This window comes from Pelmatolapia mariae, linkage group LG23 (assembly GCF_036321145.2).
Source record: "Pelmatolapia mariae isolate MD_Pm_ZW linkage group LG23, Pm_UMD_F_2, whole genome shotgun sequence".
NCBI lineage: Eukaryota > Metazoa > Chordata > Actinopteri > Cichliformes > Cichlidae > Pelmatolapia > Pelmatolapia mariae.
Genome location: NC_086246.1, coordinates 50782530 through 50798792, shown reverse-complemented (window position 1 = coordinate 50798792; position 16263 = coordinate 50782530). Strand labels below are relative to the sequence as shown.

General features: G+C 47.4%; 1 protein-coding gene across 1 annotated transcript in view; it reads left to right on the top strand.

The window, feature by feature from the left end:
* Positions 1–763: 763 nt before the first annotated feature.
* Positions 764–16263, top strand: part of obscna (obscurin, cytoskeletal calmodulin and titin-interacting RhoGEF a) — a 42461-nt gene continuing 26961 nt past the window's right edge. Inside the window, 28 exon segments of the mRNA XM_063467728.1 lie at positions 764–803; positions 907–1173; positions 1952–2113; positions 2285–2389; positions 2510–2776; positions 2860–3129; positions 3227–3493; positions 3575–3838; positions 3926–4192; positions 6085–6354; positions 6472–6738; positions 6925–7191; positions 7420–7692; positions 7775–8038; positions 8162–8428; positions 8722–8988; positions 9066–9335; positions 9533–9799; positions 9972–10247; positions 10424–10690; positions 10776–10802; positions 11316–11582; positions 11837–12103; positions 12487–12753; positions 12895–13161; positions 13264–13530; positions 13702–13968; positions 15907–16176. Coding sequence (XP_063323798.1) covers positions 764–803; positions 907–1173; positions 1952–2113; positions 2285–2389; positions 2510–2776; positions 2860–3129; positions 3227–3493; positions 3575–3838; positions 3926–4192; positions 6085–6354; positions 6472–6738; positions 6925–7191; positions 7420–7692; positions 7775–8038; positions 8162–8428; positions 8722–8988; positions 9066–9335; positions 9533–9799; positions 9972–10247; positions 10424–10690; positions 10776–10802; positions 11316–11582; positions 11837–12103; positions 12487–12753; positions 12895–13161; positions 13264–13530; positions 13702–13968; positions 15907–16176 — 6763 coding nt within the window.

The window sequence follows — 16263 nt, the reverse complement described above, 5'->3', positions numbered from 1 at the left end:
GCTGGTTTGCTGTATTGCTCTGAAAGGATTTCAGTTTTTATTTCTATGGTGTGTTTTTATTTTGCAGAATAGATTTTAATAGGCTTATGATAAAATATTAGGGCTCTACAGGTAATCTAGATAACAAAGACAGTGTCGTGTGTGACGCATCATAAAATACCATTTTAGCTGGTAGGTAATGTAATGGAGCAGACTGGCCTATGCTTGGAGTGCTGCTGGGAGGAGCTGGTGTGTTTGATGATCTCAAATATCATATCAATAGGTCATTGGTCGATCGCTTGTTGGCTTTTCAGAGCTTTCCCTTCCTCTGAGTTCAGCGCATGTTGCCTTATGGAGGTTTGATCACAGCTGAGTCTATATTGGGGGTGCTGAACTCAGCCAAGTGCGGTGACAGAGATTACTCTGCTCTTCATTACTGACTGGCACGCCATCACAGGGATCAACAATATGAGACACTGATGCCATGTATATCCAGTTTGATGGGGTTACCATTTTGGACGTTGTGGTTTGATGATTAGCCTGAAAGGAATTAGATCTGTTTTTGCAATGATGTCCAAAAGATTTAAGCACTTATGTAGAAATCAGTAATGTCTGTACCCCTGAACTGTGAGAGTGAGCTGAATGAGTTCGTGGAAAAGCTGATTTCTCTTTTTGTAACACGGTTAGACAACATATCCTGACTCAGGGTCACCTCAGGTACGTTTGTATTTGCAGCCTGCTGACTGTGATAGAAAACAAACTTCTCCAGTCAAGAACAAGAGACATGGGAGACAATAAGCCTGGAGGAATAGTAGCAGCTGCAAGTATGTTTATTTCTAAATGCATTTGTACTTTTTCAATAGAGTTCTCACCATGAGTCAAAGGCCTTTAGGCCTCTAACGCCGCCTGTGTGTGTTTGTTTGCCAGAGAACCGTCTGCAGGTGGTGAAGGGATTGGACGACGCAGAGGTCTCAGAGTGTGAGAGCTGCTCCTTTGAGGTTACTCTTAACCTAGCCTACATAGAGGGCGTGTGGATGAGGGATGGGACGCAGCTCAAATCTAAACCCAACTGTCGCATCAGCACACACGGGAAGAAACACTCCCTCTTACTGAACAGGGTGGCTTTGGGAGATGCCGGTTTGTTCTCCTTTCAGGCTAATGGCATTCAGACCTCAGGCCGACTCACTGTCAGAGGTAATGTGATAAAACTACTTGCATGCTCACAGGATTGAATGTTTTTATATGGCCCAGACCATCTCTGTGTTAGATCCCAAATTCAGGTCAGTGACTTTCTCCGGGGCTTCAATAACCTGAACCACTAACTCGAGGTTCATACGTGTTTTTAAGAGGGTGTAGTTTCTGCAGTGAAGTGCATGCTGTAGTTGAAATGTCCAACAACTGCTGGACTTGGACAGACGGTGTTGTCTTTAATGCAATGTTTCTTTTTCCCATTAAAACTAATCAGTGTTATGAACCCAACAAAGCTATGGAACCGCAGAACATACAGTCACAGCGCACCGTCTTTCATTTTAGTTCGTTCGGGCGATCGTGGCTCAAGAGTTGGGAGTTCGTCTTGTAATCGGAAGGTTGCCGGTTCGAGCCCCGGCTCCGACAGTCTCAGTCGTTGTGTCCTTGGGCAAGACCCGTTGCCTACTGGTGGTGGTCAGAGGGCCCGGTGGCGCCAGTGTCCGGCAGCCTCGCCTCTGTCAGTGCGCCCCAGGGCGGCTGTGGCTACAATGTAGCTGCCATCACCAGTGTGTGAATGTGTGGATGACTGGATGTAGTGTAAAGCGCTTTGGGGTCCTTAGGGACTAAGTAAAGCGCTATACAAATACAGGCCATTTAGTTCAATATATAAATAATGATATGGAGTAATATGTCAGATTGCAGTTAGCCAATATTTTAGTGGCAAAAAGCTCTCTTTGGTTACTTTCACTAAGTTTCGAGTCATAGTGTGGATATTTCCTGCCAGCTAGGGACATTCACATCGTGAAGGAGCTGGAAGATGTCGACACAGTCGAGCGTCAACCTGTAACCTTCGTGTGCGAGGTCAGCCAGATGGATGTGGATGGTCGGTGGTACAGAGATGACTGCCGGATCCGTCCTGGGGACAGCATCAAGATCAGACACCAAGGTAAAAGATCAGTTATCTTAGCAGTAGTCCTTATTTTGGGGGAGCTATCCTTGTAGTTGCTTGAATTGATGAGCTTCAGTCATTGGTACCTGAACCATAAGGGGAACTCTGAGAATTAACCGAGGAAAAGGTAATAAGCAGAATAAAATACTGGGTTTAATGTGATTTCAGGTAAAACACATTCTCTGTCCTTCAAGTCAGTCAGACCAGAACATGCAGGAGAGATCAGGTTCACGGCAGAGCGGGTCTCATCCTGTGCAACTCTCACGGTACAAGGTGAGCCCCGAGAGTCACACCTCACACTGGGCATGAAAGAAATCCTGATAAACACACCAGAAATAGTTCTTATAAAACAATAAAGATCATACAAACCCGAGTTTGTTCTTCCACTCTCAGAGCTTCCGGTCCAAATAGTGCGTCCTCTGAGAGTAAAAATCGCCATGTATCGCCACCGAGGTCTGCTAGAGTGCCAGGTGTCACGGCCTAATGCTGAGGTCAGGTGGTACAAGAACAGGAAGGAGCTACTTCCCAGCAAGAAGTATCAGCTAATCAGCCAAGATATCTACAGGCAGCTTGCTATCAATGATGTCTGCTCGTCAGATGAAGACACGTATACATGTGATGCACAGGATGATAAAACCTCCTGCCAGCTTCTGGTAGAGGGTGAGGTTCCCACACTTATGAAATCAAACTATGATGTCAGGAGCTGTGCAGTAGAGGTAATATGTATTATGCTGTACATGCAGAGCAGGCTATCACCATAGTGCGGGGGATGAAATCGGTGGAGGTGATGGAGCCAGAGCCTGCACGATTCCAGGTAGAGACCAACTTAAAATCAGGGAGGCCACCAAAGTGGACACTGAACGGTGAGGTCATGGAGCCATGCGCGGCAGTGACCATTGACAGGGAGGCCACCCTCCACAGCCTGTGCTTCACCTCCACAGAAAGCTCCATGTCAGGCCCGGTGGTCTTTGTAGCTGGCAAGAGTCGTTCCACCGCTCAGCTTACGGTTAAAGGTGAATCTCCCACACCGCCTCAAGCTGATAACATGGTATTCTCCAATGAAATAATGGAAATACGCTGCTGAACAGGTAAACCTGTCTTCCCTTTTAGAGCGGCCTCTGCAGGTGGTCCACCACTTGGATGACGTGGAGGCAAAAGAGAGCAGCTCTGTGACTCTGAGCTGTGAGTTTGCCCCGTCTCCCAGGGTGGTGCGCTGGTTTAAGGGCCGCACAGCTCTGAAATCCTCTAACAAGTACAGCATGAAGAGGGAGGGGAAACAAGCAGAGCTGACCATCCACGGCCTGACGGGGATGGATGCGGGACAGTACCGCTGTCTGGCTGGAGGCTCACAGAGCTCGGCACATGTTAAAGTAGAAGGTAGGTTCAGTGTAGTGTGATGCAAATGTTAATATGAAGCCTTTTCAGGACACGTTGATGAATTGAGCCTTTGTATTGCAGTGCGGACACTGAAGTTGGTCAAACACCTTGAACCGGTGGAAATTGAGGAGAATGGCGTCGCCACTTTCTCATGTGAACTCAACTACGTGGTGGCCAATGTGGAATGGCTCCTCAACAATGTCCGGCTCTATTCCAACGCCATCAACAAGATCCACCACATGGGCACCATGCACAGCCTCACAATCAAAAAGCTTCGGCCACAGGAGAGCAGGGTTACCTTCAAAGCGGGCCTTCTCACTGAGACAACCACCTTAAAGGTCAAAGGTCAGTGACAGAAGGAGTTGCTTAAATTTCTCAGAAACATAAATTGCAATAATAACAACACAAAGACTAACCTGTATTGTGTCCCAGAATGCACAGCAGTGTTCCTGAGGCCTCTGGAGGATGCAGTTGGAGAGGAGCAAGGGGAGCTTTGTCTTCAGTGTGAAATTTCCAAAGAGACGGCGAGGCCTGCTTGGAAGAAGGACGGTGTAGTTTTGACAGCTGATGACAAACACGAGCTGCTCCAGTTTGGGAAGTCCATGGCTTTGATCATCCATTCACTGAGCAAGGATGATGCAGGACAGTACACGTGTGATCTCGGCACAAGTCAGACCAAAGCTAAAGTCACAGTACATGGTGAGTAGTAGAAAAAGAAACGCCATTTCTAATAAGCTCTCAAACCAGAGAGTAAATTGTTTTATGTGAGTTTATCAATAAAAGCATTGCTCTTGTATTTCTGAATCCTCCACCATTTAAGAATTTAAATAATTTAAGGTAATTATTTCTTTATTCTGCACCATGTTTAATGAGTCTTGGTGCTATTAAACCTTTCTGAGATCTCATCCACAGTTAGTATAGCATTCATATGCATAATATATACAGGTCCTTCTCAAAAAATTAGCATATTGTGATAAAGTTCATTATTTCCTGTAATGTACTGATAAACATTAGACTTTCATATATTTTAGATTCATTACACACAACTGAAGTAGTTCAAGCCTTTCATTGTTTTAATATTGATGATTTTGGCATACATAACTCATGAAAACCCAAAATTCCTATCTCAAAAAATTAGCATATTTCATCCGACCAATAACAGAAAAGTGTTTTTAATACAAAAAAAGTCAACCTTCAAATAATTATGTTCAGTTATGCACTCAATACTTGGTCGGGAATCCTTTTGCAGAAATGACTGCTTCAATGCGGCGTGGCATGGAGGCAATCAGCCTGTGGCACTGCTGAGGTGTTATGGAGGCCCAGGATGCTTCGATAGCGGCCTTAAGCTCATCCAGAGTGTTGGGTCTTGCGTCTCTCAGCTTTCTCTTCACAATATCCCACAGATTCTCTATGGGGTTCAGGTCAGGAGAGTTGGCAGGCCAATTGAGCACAGTAATACCATGGTCAGTAAACCATTTACCAGTGGTTTTGGCACTGTGAGCAGGTGCCAGGTCGTGCTGAAAAATGAAATCTTCATCTCCATAAAGCTTTTCAGCAGATGGAAGCATGAAGTGCTCCAAAATCTCCTGATAGCTAGCTGCATTGACCCTGCCCTTGATAAAACACAGTGGACCAACACCAGCAGCTGACATGGCACCCCAGACCATCACTGACTGTGGGTACTTGACACTGGACTTCAGGCATTTTGGCATTTCCCTCTCCCCAGTCTTCCTCCAGACTCTGGCACCTTGATTTCTGAATGACATGCAAAAGTTGCTTTCATCCGAAAAAAGTACTTTGGGCCACTGAGCAACAGTCCAGTGCTGCTTCTCTGTAGCCCAGGTCAGGCGCTTCTGCCGCTGTTTCTGGTTCAAAAGTGGCTTGACCTGGGGAATGCGGCACCTGTAGTCCATTTCCTGCACACGCCTGTACACGGTGGCTCTGGATGTTTCTACTCCAGACTCAGTCCACTTCTTCCGCAGGTCCCCCAAGGTCTGGAATCGGTTCTTCTCCACAATCTTCCTCAGGGTCCGGTCACCTCTTCTCGTTGTGCAGCGTTTTCTGCCACACTTTTTCCTTCCCACAGACTTCCCACTGAGGTGCCTTGAGACAGCACTCTGGGAACAGCCTATTCGTTCAGAAATTTCTTTCTGTGTCTTACCCTCTTGCTTGAGGGTGTCAATGATGACCTTCTGGACAGCAGTCAGGTCGGCAGTCTTACCCATGATTGCGGTTTTGAGTAATGAACCAGGCTGGGAGTTTTTAAAAGCCTCAGGAATCTTTTGCAGGTGTTTAGAGTTAATTCGTTGATTCAGATGATTAGGTTAATAGCTCGTTTAGAGAACCTTTTCATGATATGCTAATTTTTTGAGACAGGAATTTTGGGTTTTCATGAGTTATGTATGCCAAAATCATCAATATTAAAACAATGAAAGGCTTGAACTACTTCAGTTGTGTGTAATGAATCTAAAATATATGAAAGTCTAATGTTTATGAGTACATTACAGGAAATAATGAACTTTATCACAATATGCTAATTTTTTGAGAAGGACCTGTATATGTGGTCATTTACTGATTGTATTTATTTACAGACTTACACATTACAATTGTCCAGCGTTTGAAGACGACGGCTGTCCTCGAGGGAGACACCTGCACTTTTGAGTGTCTTCTCTCCCATGATCTTGACGATAAACCTTCCTGGACAATTAACGGCCAGCTCGTGGTTACCAACAGCCGTATTCAGCTCACCAACAGCGGCCGCATGTATACGATGACAGTTAGAGATGCGTTACTTACTGACGCTGGAGATGTGGTCTTCACAATTAAAGATCTAACCTGTAGGACCATGCTTTTTGTTCAAGGTACATAATCTTTCCTAAGATTTGGTCATGCCTGGAGAGTTTATACACATTATACATATCCTACACTGTAAAATGTTTCAAGATGTTGAGCGAGCCAATGTGCCTTTTCTCACACAGAGAAGCCAGTGCACATCTTCAGGGACTTGTTGAACGTCAAGGCCGTGCCTGGTGAGGATGCAGAGCTGACCTGTGAAATCACCAAACCAGAAGTCACCATCCGCTGGCTGAAAAATGGGCGTCTGATCAAGGAGAGCCCCAAGTATGAGATGAGCGTGGAGAAACATCTGGCACGATTGGTGATCAAAAGCACCGCTATCCGAGATTCTGGAGAGTACTGCTGTGAGGCCGAAGGCGTGGCCTCCCGTGCCAAGCTTGAGATCAGAGGTAGATTCAGTTCGACTTTTCATTAATTCTTGGTTTTATAAAGGCAGCAACCATTCACAGATAGAGGTAAAACACAAGTTGCAGCACGGAGGTGCAGATTGAAAGGATCTAAATTATCTCCACGCTTATATGTCTTTGGGTTTTTTATGGCTGGATCGGCTTTACTAAGCTCCCTTTTCATTTCAGAGTTACAGCACACATTTGCCAGGGAGCTGAAAGACACTCGAGCAGAAGAAAAAGGAAAGGTGACACTCGAGTGCGAGACGAGGCAGCCAGCCAAGCGTGTGACCTGGCTGAAGGGCTTGATTGAGCTGCGGCCTGGAAGGAAGTATGTCATCAGGCAGAAGGGCGTGGTGCTGTCCCTCACCGTCACCTCACTGGAGAAATCGGACACAGATATTTATATATGTGACGTTGGCACCATGCAAAGCCGGGCACAGCTGACTGTGCAAGGTGAGTGTGGATCATTTAAATTAAACTGGGCCATATCAGGCAGTGATAGAAAATACTGTAAAACAAAGGAACCAACAGACTGGTAGAAATACCAGTATGATGAGTGCTGTAATGCATGTTGCTAACTTTTATCATTACTGAATAAAATGTTTGGTAAAAATACTAACGGTGCTGATCGGGTCATGTATGCTGTAAGTTTGTAAGAGTTTTGTCTTTTCCATCTCGCAGGTCAGAAGGTGGTGATTCTGGATGAACTGGAAGATGTAGAGTGTCTGGAGGGGGACACGGTCACATTCAGGTGTCGTATCTCTCCCAGTGACTACGCTGGGGCCAAGTGGTATTTGGATGAAACTTTGCTTTATACCAACGAGCTCAATGAGATCCAGGTGCTTTCAGGAGGCTTCCACACCCTTACGTTTAAACAGCTGGCCCGTAAAGACACTGGCACTATTTCCTTTGCAGCAGGGGACAAAAGATCCTACGCCTCGCTGTTGGTTCGAGGTAAAGCTGAGATCTTTGGGTTTTAATGTGTATTTTTTGTCACATCTTACATGTGCTGTGCTTCATCTGTTCATGATACCAGAAAGGCGTCCCACCATTTGTAAGTCACTTGAGGACTGTGAGGCCATCGAAGGAGGTGGTTTGATTTTGTCCTGTGTGACCTCCAAGCCGTGTCACATCCTGTGGTACAAAGATGGCTGTCTCATGTGGAACTCCTCAAGATACTTTACCAGTCGTTTGGGGTGCGAAGCTCGGCTGACCATTCGAGAAGTTTGCAAAACAGATGCAGGAGTGTACGAGTGCAGTGCTGGCTCTGTTACAACTAGGGCCGCGGTCACTGTCAAAGGTACGAACAGGGATTTATTTGTCATGTGCTTGCTATGGGTCGAACATTTCTGGTAGATTGTATATGATTACATAGGAGAAATTATAATAAGTAAAGATTTCCCCTCTTCATTGTCATTCCCAGCCATCCCAGCAGAGTTCATCCACCATTTGAAGCATGTGGAGGCCAAAGAAGGAGAAGCTGTCACCCTGACCTGTGAGTACTCTCTGCCTGGGGTCCAGGTCCACTGGAAGAAAGGTTTTGAGAGCATCAGACCAGGAGACAAGTACGTGATGAAACAGAGGAAAACGATCAACTCTCTGATCATCAAAGCCCTGAAACCCGAGGACGCTGGACAGTACACATGCCAGTGCAGAGACCACCACACTACAGCAAGTCTCAAAGTACACGGTAAAGCTCTTCATCACAATACAAACTCACCTGACACAGTTTTACCAAAAAGTTCTTCTTTTTTAGTATTTACAACATGTTTTACATCCATTGCGAGCTCATGCAAGTATAAAAGGAGCAGTGCAGTTTTATCCAGCTCACCTGGAGAAATACAGATGCATGCAACATGCAATAACTTACTGTGCACTGATATATGACAGTTAGCCACATACAGGTACAGCTGCTAATGCAATAAACTATCACACAAAGCTTTTATCCTCTTTGTATTCATGTCTATATCTATGATTTTCCAGCTGTTCCTATCACATTCATACAACAACTCAAGAATATGCAAGCAGAAGAGGGCAGCAGTGTCATACTGCGCTGTGAAATCTCCAAACCTGGAATACCGGTAGAATGGAGGAAAGAGGACGAGGTGCTGAAGAATAGTGTGAAGTACCAGATAAGGAAACGGGAGACCACACTGGAGCTCCTCATATGGAAACCTGTGCCCGAGGACGGTGGGGTCTACAGCTGTGTGTGTGCTGATCAGATGACATCTGCCACTGTCAAGATTACTGGTAGGAGTTTATTTACCAACTAGCTGATAAAGGAATAATTATGAGGCCGTCTGTGATTATTTATCTGGGTTTCTCAGCTCTCCCAGTCACCTTCAAGCAGAAGCTGAGGAACGTGTTGATAGAGGAGGGCAACACTGCCACGTTACGCTGTGAGCTCTCCAAACCTGGTCACACGGTGGAGTGGAGGAAAGGCGGGGATGAACTGATTAGAAATGGAGAGAAATATCACATACGACAGAGAGACATGCTCATTGAACTGAGGATCTTTGATGTGACCCCCGAGGACAGCAGCATCTACACATGCATCTGTGGAAACGTGGAGACCACCGCTACTCTGACTGTTAATGGTGACTTATATTCTAGTGTTTTCTGTGTATCTGGCAGGTACAGGAAGTCATACATTTGAAACCCACACGTTATGGCTTTAATTAATTACCTCAATGAATTTCAGAGCAGACCCATGAAAGAAGGATGTGCTGCTGTGCTGCATTTTTGTTTTCAGGGGCTTCACTTACTTATCTCGTCCACTTACTTTGCCTTTTAGCTCTTCCCATCGTCTTCAAACAAAAGCTAAAAAATGTACAAGTCGAGGAAGGACACAACATCACGCTGTGTTGTGAGATCTCTAAACCTGGTGTCCCAGTGGAATGGAGGCTTGGAGGAGATCTGCTTGAGCATGGAGACAAGTACCAGATAAAACAGAGGGACTCGGTCCTGGAGCTGACCATCAGAGATGCCATACCAGAGGACAGCGGTGTCTACACATGTGTGTGCAGAGAGCAGAGGACAAAGTCTACTGTTAAAGTTATTGGTGAGTTTACTCTCTGTGCCATATCTCGTTATTACTTAACCCTGTAATGCCCTTTGACCTGTGAAAAATGTCTTTTCCACAAGAATGAACATTGACCTGTAAATCATATTTGTCTCGTTCTTGCCTTTGTTTTACGTCACACATATAAAAATATATGTGCCTGCTTTGACAGCGATCCCTGCGACATTTAAGGTGAGCCTGAAGAGTCAGGTGGCTGAAGAAGGGAACAGCGTGACGTTACAGTGTGAGCTGTCGAAGAAGGGAGTCCCGATTCAGTGGCAGAAGCAGGGTCAGCTGCTCTCTGAGGAGGGATCTCAGGGAAAGTACCGGATAGAGCTCGAAGGAAAGACGGCTAAACTGACCGTTTTAAACATCCAACCAGAAGACGCAGGAAAATACAGCTGCATCACAGGAGATGAGAAAACCACTGCTGAAGTCAAAGTGAAACGTAAGTTTAAATCAGTTTGTCACTTTAGGAGGAACTGCATCAGTCCTGGCTATATAACCTCTGTGCTACATAAAAAAGCAGAAATAAAGACTGAATAAGAAATAAATACAGTGGGTAGGTGTAAACAGCAATTTGCAAATCCATTCAATCACCAAAAAAAATCCATTTTCCAACAGCACTTCCTGTAACATTTAAACGGGAGATCCGGAACCTGGTGGTAAAGGAAGGGGACAGCGGCGTTTTCTGCTGTGAGCTATCCAAGCCTGGAGCTGCAGTCAGCTGGAGGAAAGGCAGAGTCATTCTGAAACCTGGAGAGAAATACGAGATGAAACAGGACGGACGCGTCACTAAACTGGTCATCAACAACGTGGAGGAGAGCGATGCCGGCAAATACACCTGCAAGACTAAAGACAGCCAATCCACTGCTGAGCTCACAGTCGTAGGTGAGACGCATCCCCGACATCTGATTATGATTTTATAAAGCACTCTTCTTCCTTCTTTTTCAATTTTTATGTCATTATTTAACAGAGTCACCCAAGCGCAGACGTCAAAGAGGTCAGCCACAAAATAGTCAAAATGAACTAAGTAGACCCGTCATCACTGTGTGAACCCATTCATGATGTTTCCATATGTCGTCACCCAGTTTGTGCCTAATGTCACAGTGATAGTGTGTACTCTACTGGAAATGAGTTCTTTTAAAGACCTGCATCATTTAAGTGTTGAAGCCAAAGCTTCCTGAATCTTATTATGAGCAGCAGTCCATCATTTGTCTCATGCAGGCATCATGAGACATACTCACAGCCTGGAATATAATGGATTAGAGTTTAATCCATTATAATGCATATTGAATACCCACGTTTCCTCTGTAGTAGCTTTGTAGCAGAGTGGATACCTGGATAATGGATTTCTCCATCTGTAGTCATGTTTTCCACTGATTGCTGAAGTTGTACCATAAACAATTTCAGTGTGACCTTTAATTTTATCTGTAATAATTGTTTATGTTTTTTAAAATCACATCCCTTTAGTGCGCGACACGTGATGTTCTCTTTGGCTCTTGGTTTTCGTTAGAGTTACCGCCTAGTTTCAAGATACTGCTAGCCAATCAGGAGGTGACGGAGGGCAGCCGTGTGGTTCTGCGCTGTGAGCTCACCAAACCTGCGTCCGCGGTGGAGTGGAGGAGAGGAGGAGAGCTGCTGAAGACTGGAGACAAGTACCAGATGAGGAAAAAGGACCTGCAGGTGGAGATGAAGATCGCAGACCTCTGCGTGGAGGACAGTGGAGATTATACTTGTATATGTGGAGAACAGAGGACAACAGCTGAGATCAGAGTGAATGGTGAGCGCTGCTGCTTTCACTGTAGCAGTTTTTCATCTTTTTCAGCATCCTGAATGTCCTAAAGTAACATTTAAAGATGAAGACGACGCTGTATGAACAGAAATATAGTGACTCAAAAATGATGCAGTATATACATATATCTTTGTTTAAATCTTTTTTATATGTCATTGACTTTATCTCAGTGTCTACCTGTCAGAGCTACAGAAGCATAAAGGTGAAGTACATTTCAGGATGTCTCCTCTGCTCTTTTCTAGAGCGGCCCATCAAATTTCTTCAAGACTTGAAGAATATTCAGGTGCAGGAGGGCGGTGTTGTTACACTGTGCTGTGAGCTGTCCCAGCCTGGGGTCCCCGTGCAGTGGACAAAGGGAGACACTGTCCTTTCCAACGGAGACAAATACCAGATCAAGCAGAGCGGCTGCATCCACGAGCTCCACATCAGGAAAAGCCTCCCCGAGGACAGCGGCACCTACAGCTGCATTTGTGATGAGATAAAATCCACGGCAACAACAATCGTTACTGGTGAGATGTATTCAGCAACATCATTTAGGGGTGATCGTGGCTCAAGAGTTGGCAGTTCGTCTTGTAATCGGAAGGTTGCCGGTTCGAGCCCCGGCTCGGACAGTCTCAGTCGTTGTGTCCTTGGGCAAGACACTTCACCCTTTGCCTACTGGTGGTGGTCAGAGGGCCCGGTGGCGCCAGTGTCCGGCAGCCTCGCCTCTGTCAGTGCGCCCCAGGGCAGCTGTGGCTACACTGTAGCTGCCATCACCAGTGTGTGAATGACTGAATGTAGTGTAAAGCGCTTTGGGGTCCTTAGGGACTAAGTAAAGCGCTATACAAATACAGGCCATTTATAATTAAGCTTTAACAATCTTTTTGTAATGTTTCTGGCTATCACTCCTTAGCAATACCAGTGACCTTTAAGCAGAAACTGAAGAACCAGGAAGCTGTGGAGGAGGGCTGCGTGACCTTACGCTGTGAGCTTTCAAAAGCCGGAGTCCCCGTGGAGTGGAGGAAAGACGCTCAACTGGTGAAAGAGGGAGAAAAAATACAAATAAAGCAAGAAGGCCGAGTGGCGGAGATGTTAATCAGAAATGTAACTCTGGCAGACTCTGGCGAGTACAGCTGTTCTGTTGGGACTGTTGTGACATCAGCTGACATCAAAGTAAGAGGTAAGCTTCACTACAGCTGGGGTAGAGATATAAACTGTCCAGCTGGGAATGACCACAGGAGAAAAACACCCAGTACTTCCTATTAACCACAGCAGATTTAGAAAATGATTTGTAATTTCAGATTTGTATTCTTTTCTGTAGCACTTCCTGTTACATTTACAAAGGAGGTTGAGAATTTGGAGGCGAGGGAGGGGGACGGTGGAGTTTTCTGCTGTGAGCTCTCCAAACCCGGAGCTCCGGTGGACTGGAGGAAAGGCAGAGTGATCCTGAAGCCTGGATACAAATACGAGATGAAACAGGAGGGACGCATCACCAAGCTGATCATCAACAACATGGAGGAGAGTGATGCTGGCAAATACACCTGCAAGACTAAAGACAGCCAATCCACTGCTGAGCTCACAGTCGTAGGTAAAACCCAGCTCCCACACTAGAAACACTGAATCTGAAAGAATGAACTTTTATAAAATAAAGTCAAATAACTCCATAACTCCTCTTTGGTGCTTCTTGCAGCGCCGCCGGTCACATTCAAGACTAAGCTAAGGAACCAGCAGGTGGAGGAGGAGAACAGCGTGACCCTGAGCTGCGAGCTGTCCAAGCCTGGCCTTGCTGTGGAGTGGCGGAAAGGAGAAGAGCTGCTGAGGAATAATTTCAAGTACCAGATTAAAAATCGAAACAGCGTCATGGAGCTGACGATCAAAAACGCACAACTGGAGGACAGCGGCCTCTACAGCTGTTTCTATGGAGATGTCAAGACTACAGCCAATGTCACAATCACACGTAAGCCAAGAGTGTAGATGTGAAAGTGTTTGGTTCATTCATACTTCTAAAGCCTATGTTTCTGCTCGTAGAAGGTTTTAAAAGGTACCAAATGAAGCAGTACGATCCTGTCTTATATGTTCTTTCCTGATCGTTAGACTTCAAATTCGATTTTCTACCCCACATCCACAGCTATACCGCTCACGTTCAAAATGGGTCTGAAGAACCAGGAGGCCCCTGAAGGAGGCAATGTGTCCCTGCGCTGTGAACTATCCAGGGCCGGGGTGCCCGTACAGTGGTGGAAGGGGGAGGACCAGCTTTATCACGGAGGAAGATATCAGATGACGCTGAAGGGGAGGATAGCTGAGATGACCATCAGAAACATCCAGCCAGAGGATGTTGGCGAGTACAGCTGCGCCTTCGGGGAGCAGAAGACGGCAGCTGAAGTCAACGTGAGAGGTATTCGAAAATTTTACTTTTCTTTATTGCATTTTATTGCAAATTGCTACCCTGGACCCAGGGGCTATGTTGTCTGGGGGCTTTTGCCCCCTGGTAGGGTCTTCCATAGAAAACTGGTCTTGGGTGAGGGACGAGACAAAGAGCGATTCAGAAGACCCCTATGAGAAGGCCATCAAGGGAACAGTTCACCCTGCCCGGGTTAGGGTTACCGGGGCCCTGCTCTGGAGCCAAGCCCGAGTGTCTGGTTGCTAGGCTTTAGTCCATGGGGCCCGGCCGGGCACAGCCCAAAAAGGGGACATGGGCCCATCGTCCTGCAGGCCCACCACCCGCAGGAGGCACCGTAGGGGCCAGGTGCATTGTGTGCCGGGCGGCGGCCAAGAGTGGAGGCCCTGTGAGACTGATCCCCTACCAAGACTGAATTCTTATTCTTCAGGCCCGACCCGTGCTGTATAACTGTGCATTAAACATGCTGGAGTTGTATTTGTGGAACCACAATCCCACAATTCATGTGAACCCATCAATTTATCCCTTTCCTTAACTGCTTACCACCCCGGTGAGAGCTGGGGTCCACCCAGCAAAGGCTGCTAGTTTTACATAATAATTAATATTAATTAATTCACACATTGTTTCATACGTAGCTGGGCCATCACTGCTGGGTTTCTGTGTGTAACACAGCAGACCCGGGTGCACGTTCCCCCATCGCCTGACTGAGGCCGGGGGAACCATCCAGCCGAACCTACTCCCCTCCCCACAGCTCCAGGTCTAGCGACGGGGGGGGGGTTCAGGTGGCTGCCCACGGCTCCAGCTGGTCCGGAGGTCGGCCGCGTGGCAGGTGGTCACGGCTCACAGGAGGCTGGGCCGACGTATGACCAATTGGCGCGCCTGCCTCTGGTGGAGATGAGGCCGGTCTGGCCAGCACGCCGCCCTCAGACTTGGCGGTGCCGTCGCACGGCTCGCCCTCCGGCCAAGCAGGCTCCTCTAGCACGGGGACCTCAGGCTCCTCCTCCTCTGCGGCTGGAGCAGCTCCTCCACCTCTGTCAGGCGCGGACCCTCACGCGCCTCCCCGACCACCGGCAGGCACGGATCCTCGCGCACCTCCTCCACAAGTAAGCACAAGCCCCCGCGCAGCTCCTCCTCTTTCTCCTCCCTCTCACCTGTCAGGCATGGGCCCTCGCGCTCCTCCTCCAGCGCGCTGACCTCCGGCTCGGGCTGAGCAGGTGGGTGGGCTGTTGGTGGACCCAGTGGTTGTTTCGTGGCCCTCCTCCAGGGAGCAGGAACAGGCGCAGGCCTCGGCCAGGTACAAGCCGTTCCCACCTGAGGAGTGGGGATGGGTGCGGTGGCACGCTGCGTCCTGGCTGGTCGCAACTTGGGGGCCGGCACAGGCGCCAGAACGTTCCGGACATCTGCCACTCCCATGCATTCAAGGGATTACAGTGGGGGTTGTGGCGATGTCGGCCAGGACTGGATCTGAGCCGCCAGACTCGCGATCCTCTGCGTGCGGCGCTTAACCAGGTCCTCCAGTTCTTCCTGCTGTGTGGCCACCATCTCAGCCACCATTTGGGTCAGCTCCTTCCCCGGCTGGCCCAGTCGCGGGTCTGCTGTGTCCCCTTCCTGGGTTTCGGCACCACTGTAACAAACCCACAGCAGACCCGGGTGCATGTTCATGCTTTCAAGCATCTCTTTATTACAACTCAAGGTTGCCGTTCACGACACACACAGAGCTGCAGCTCTCCCGCTGCCAGCTCAACATAACACACAACCAACAACAACAAACACAGGACCCAGTACAATATTTAAGTCGGCGGGACATGATTGCGGATGCCGTGCAGGTGCGTCCACCTTCCCTGCACGGCACCGCAAGCCACGCCCCACCACACTGTGATAATCGCCTCTTTGATAAAAAAGTTATCTGAGTATCTCTTTTCTTTCTTCACCCAGCGGCAGCATCGGTGTTCTTTGAAAAGGAACTTGAGAGCCAAACTGTGATGGAGGGGAAGTCTGTGCTGTTCTCCTGTGAAGTCTCCAGTCCTAATGTGCCCGTAACGTGGAAGAAGGGCAACACTGTGGTGGAAGAAGGAGGACGCTATATCGTAACAAAGAAAGGCCCCAGTCACACTCTGGAGATCAAGAAATTGCATCTGGAGGATGCTGGGGAGTTCAGCTGTATCACCAGGGGCAAAAAGACCACTGCCAAGTTGATTGTCAGGGGTAGGTGTATATGGCAGTCTAATGTCATTATTTGTTGATATATTGGGCTAATTTATTTACATGACACGAAATCCAGAGCGGGCCCTT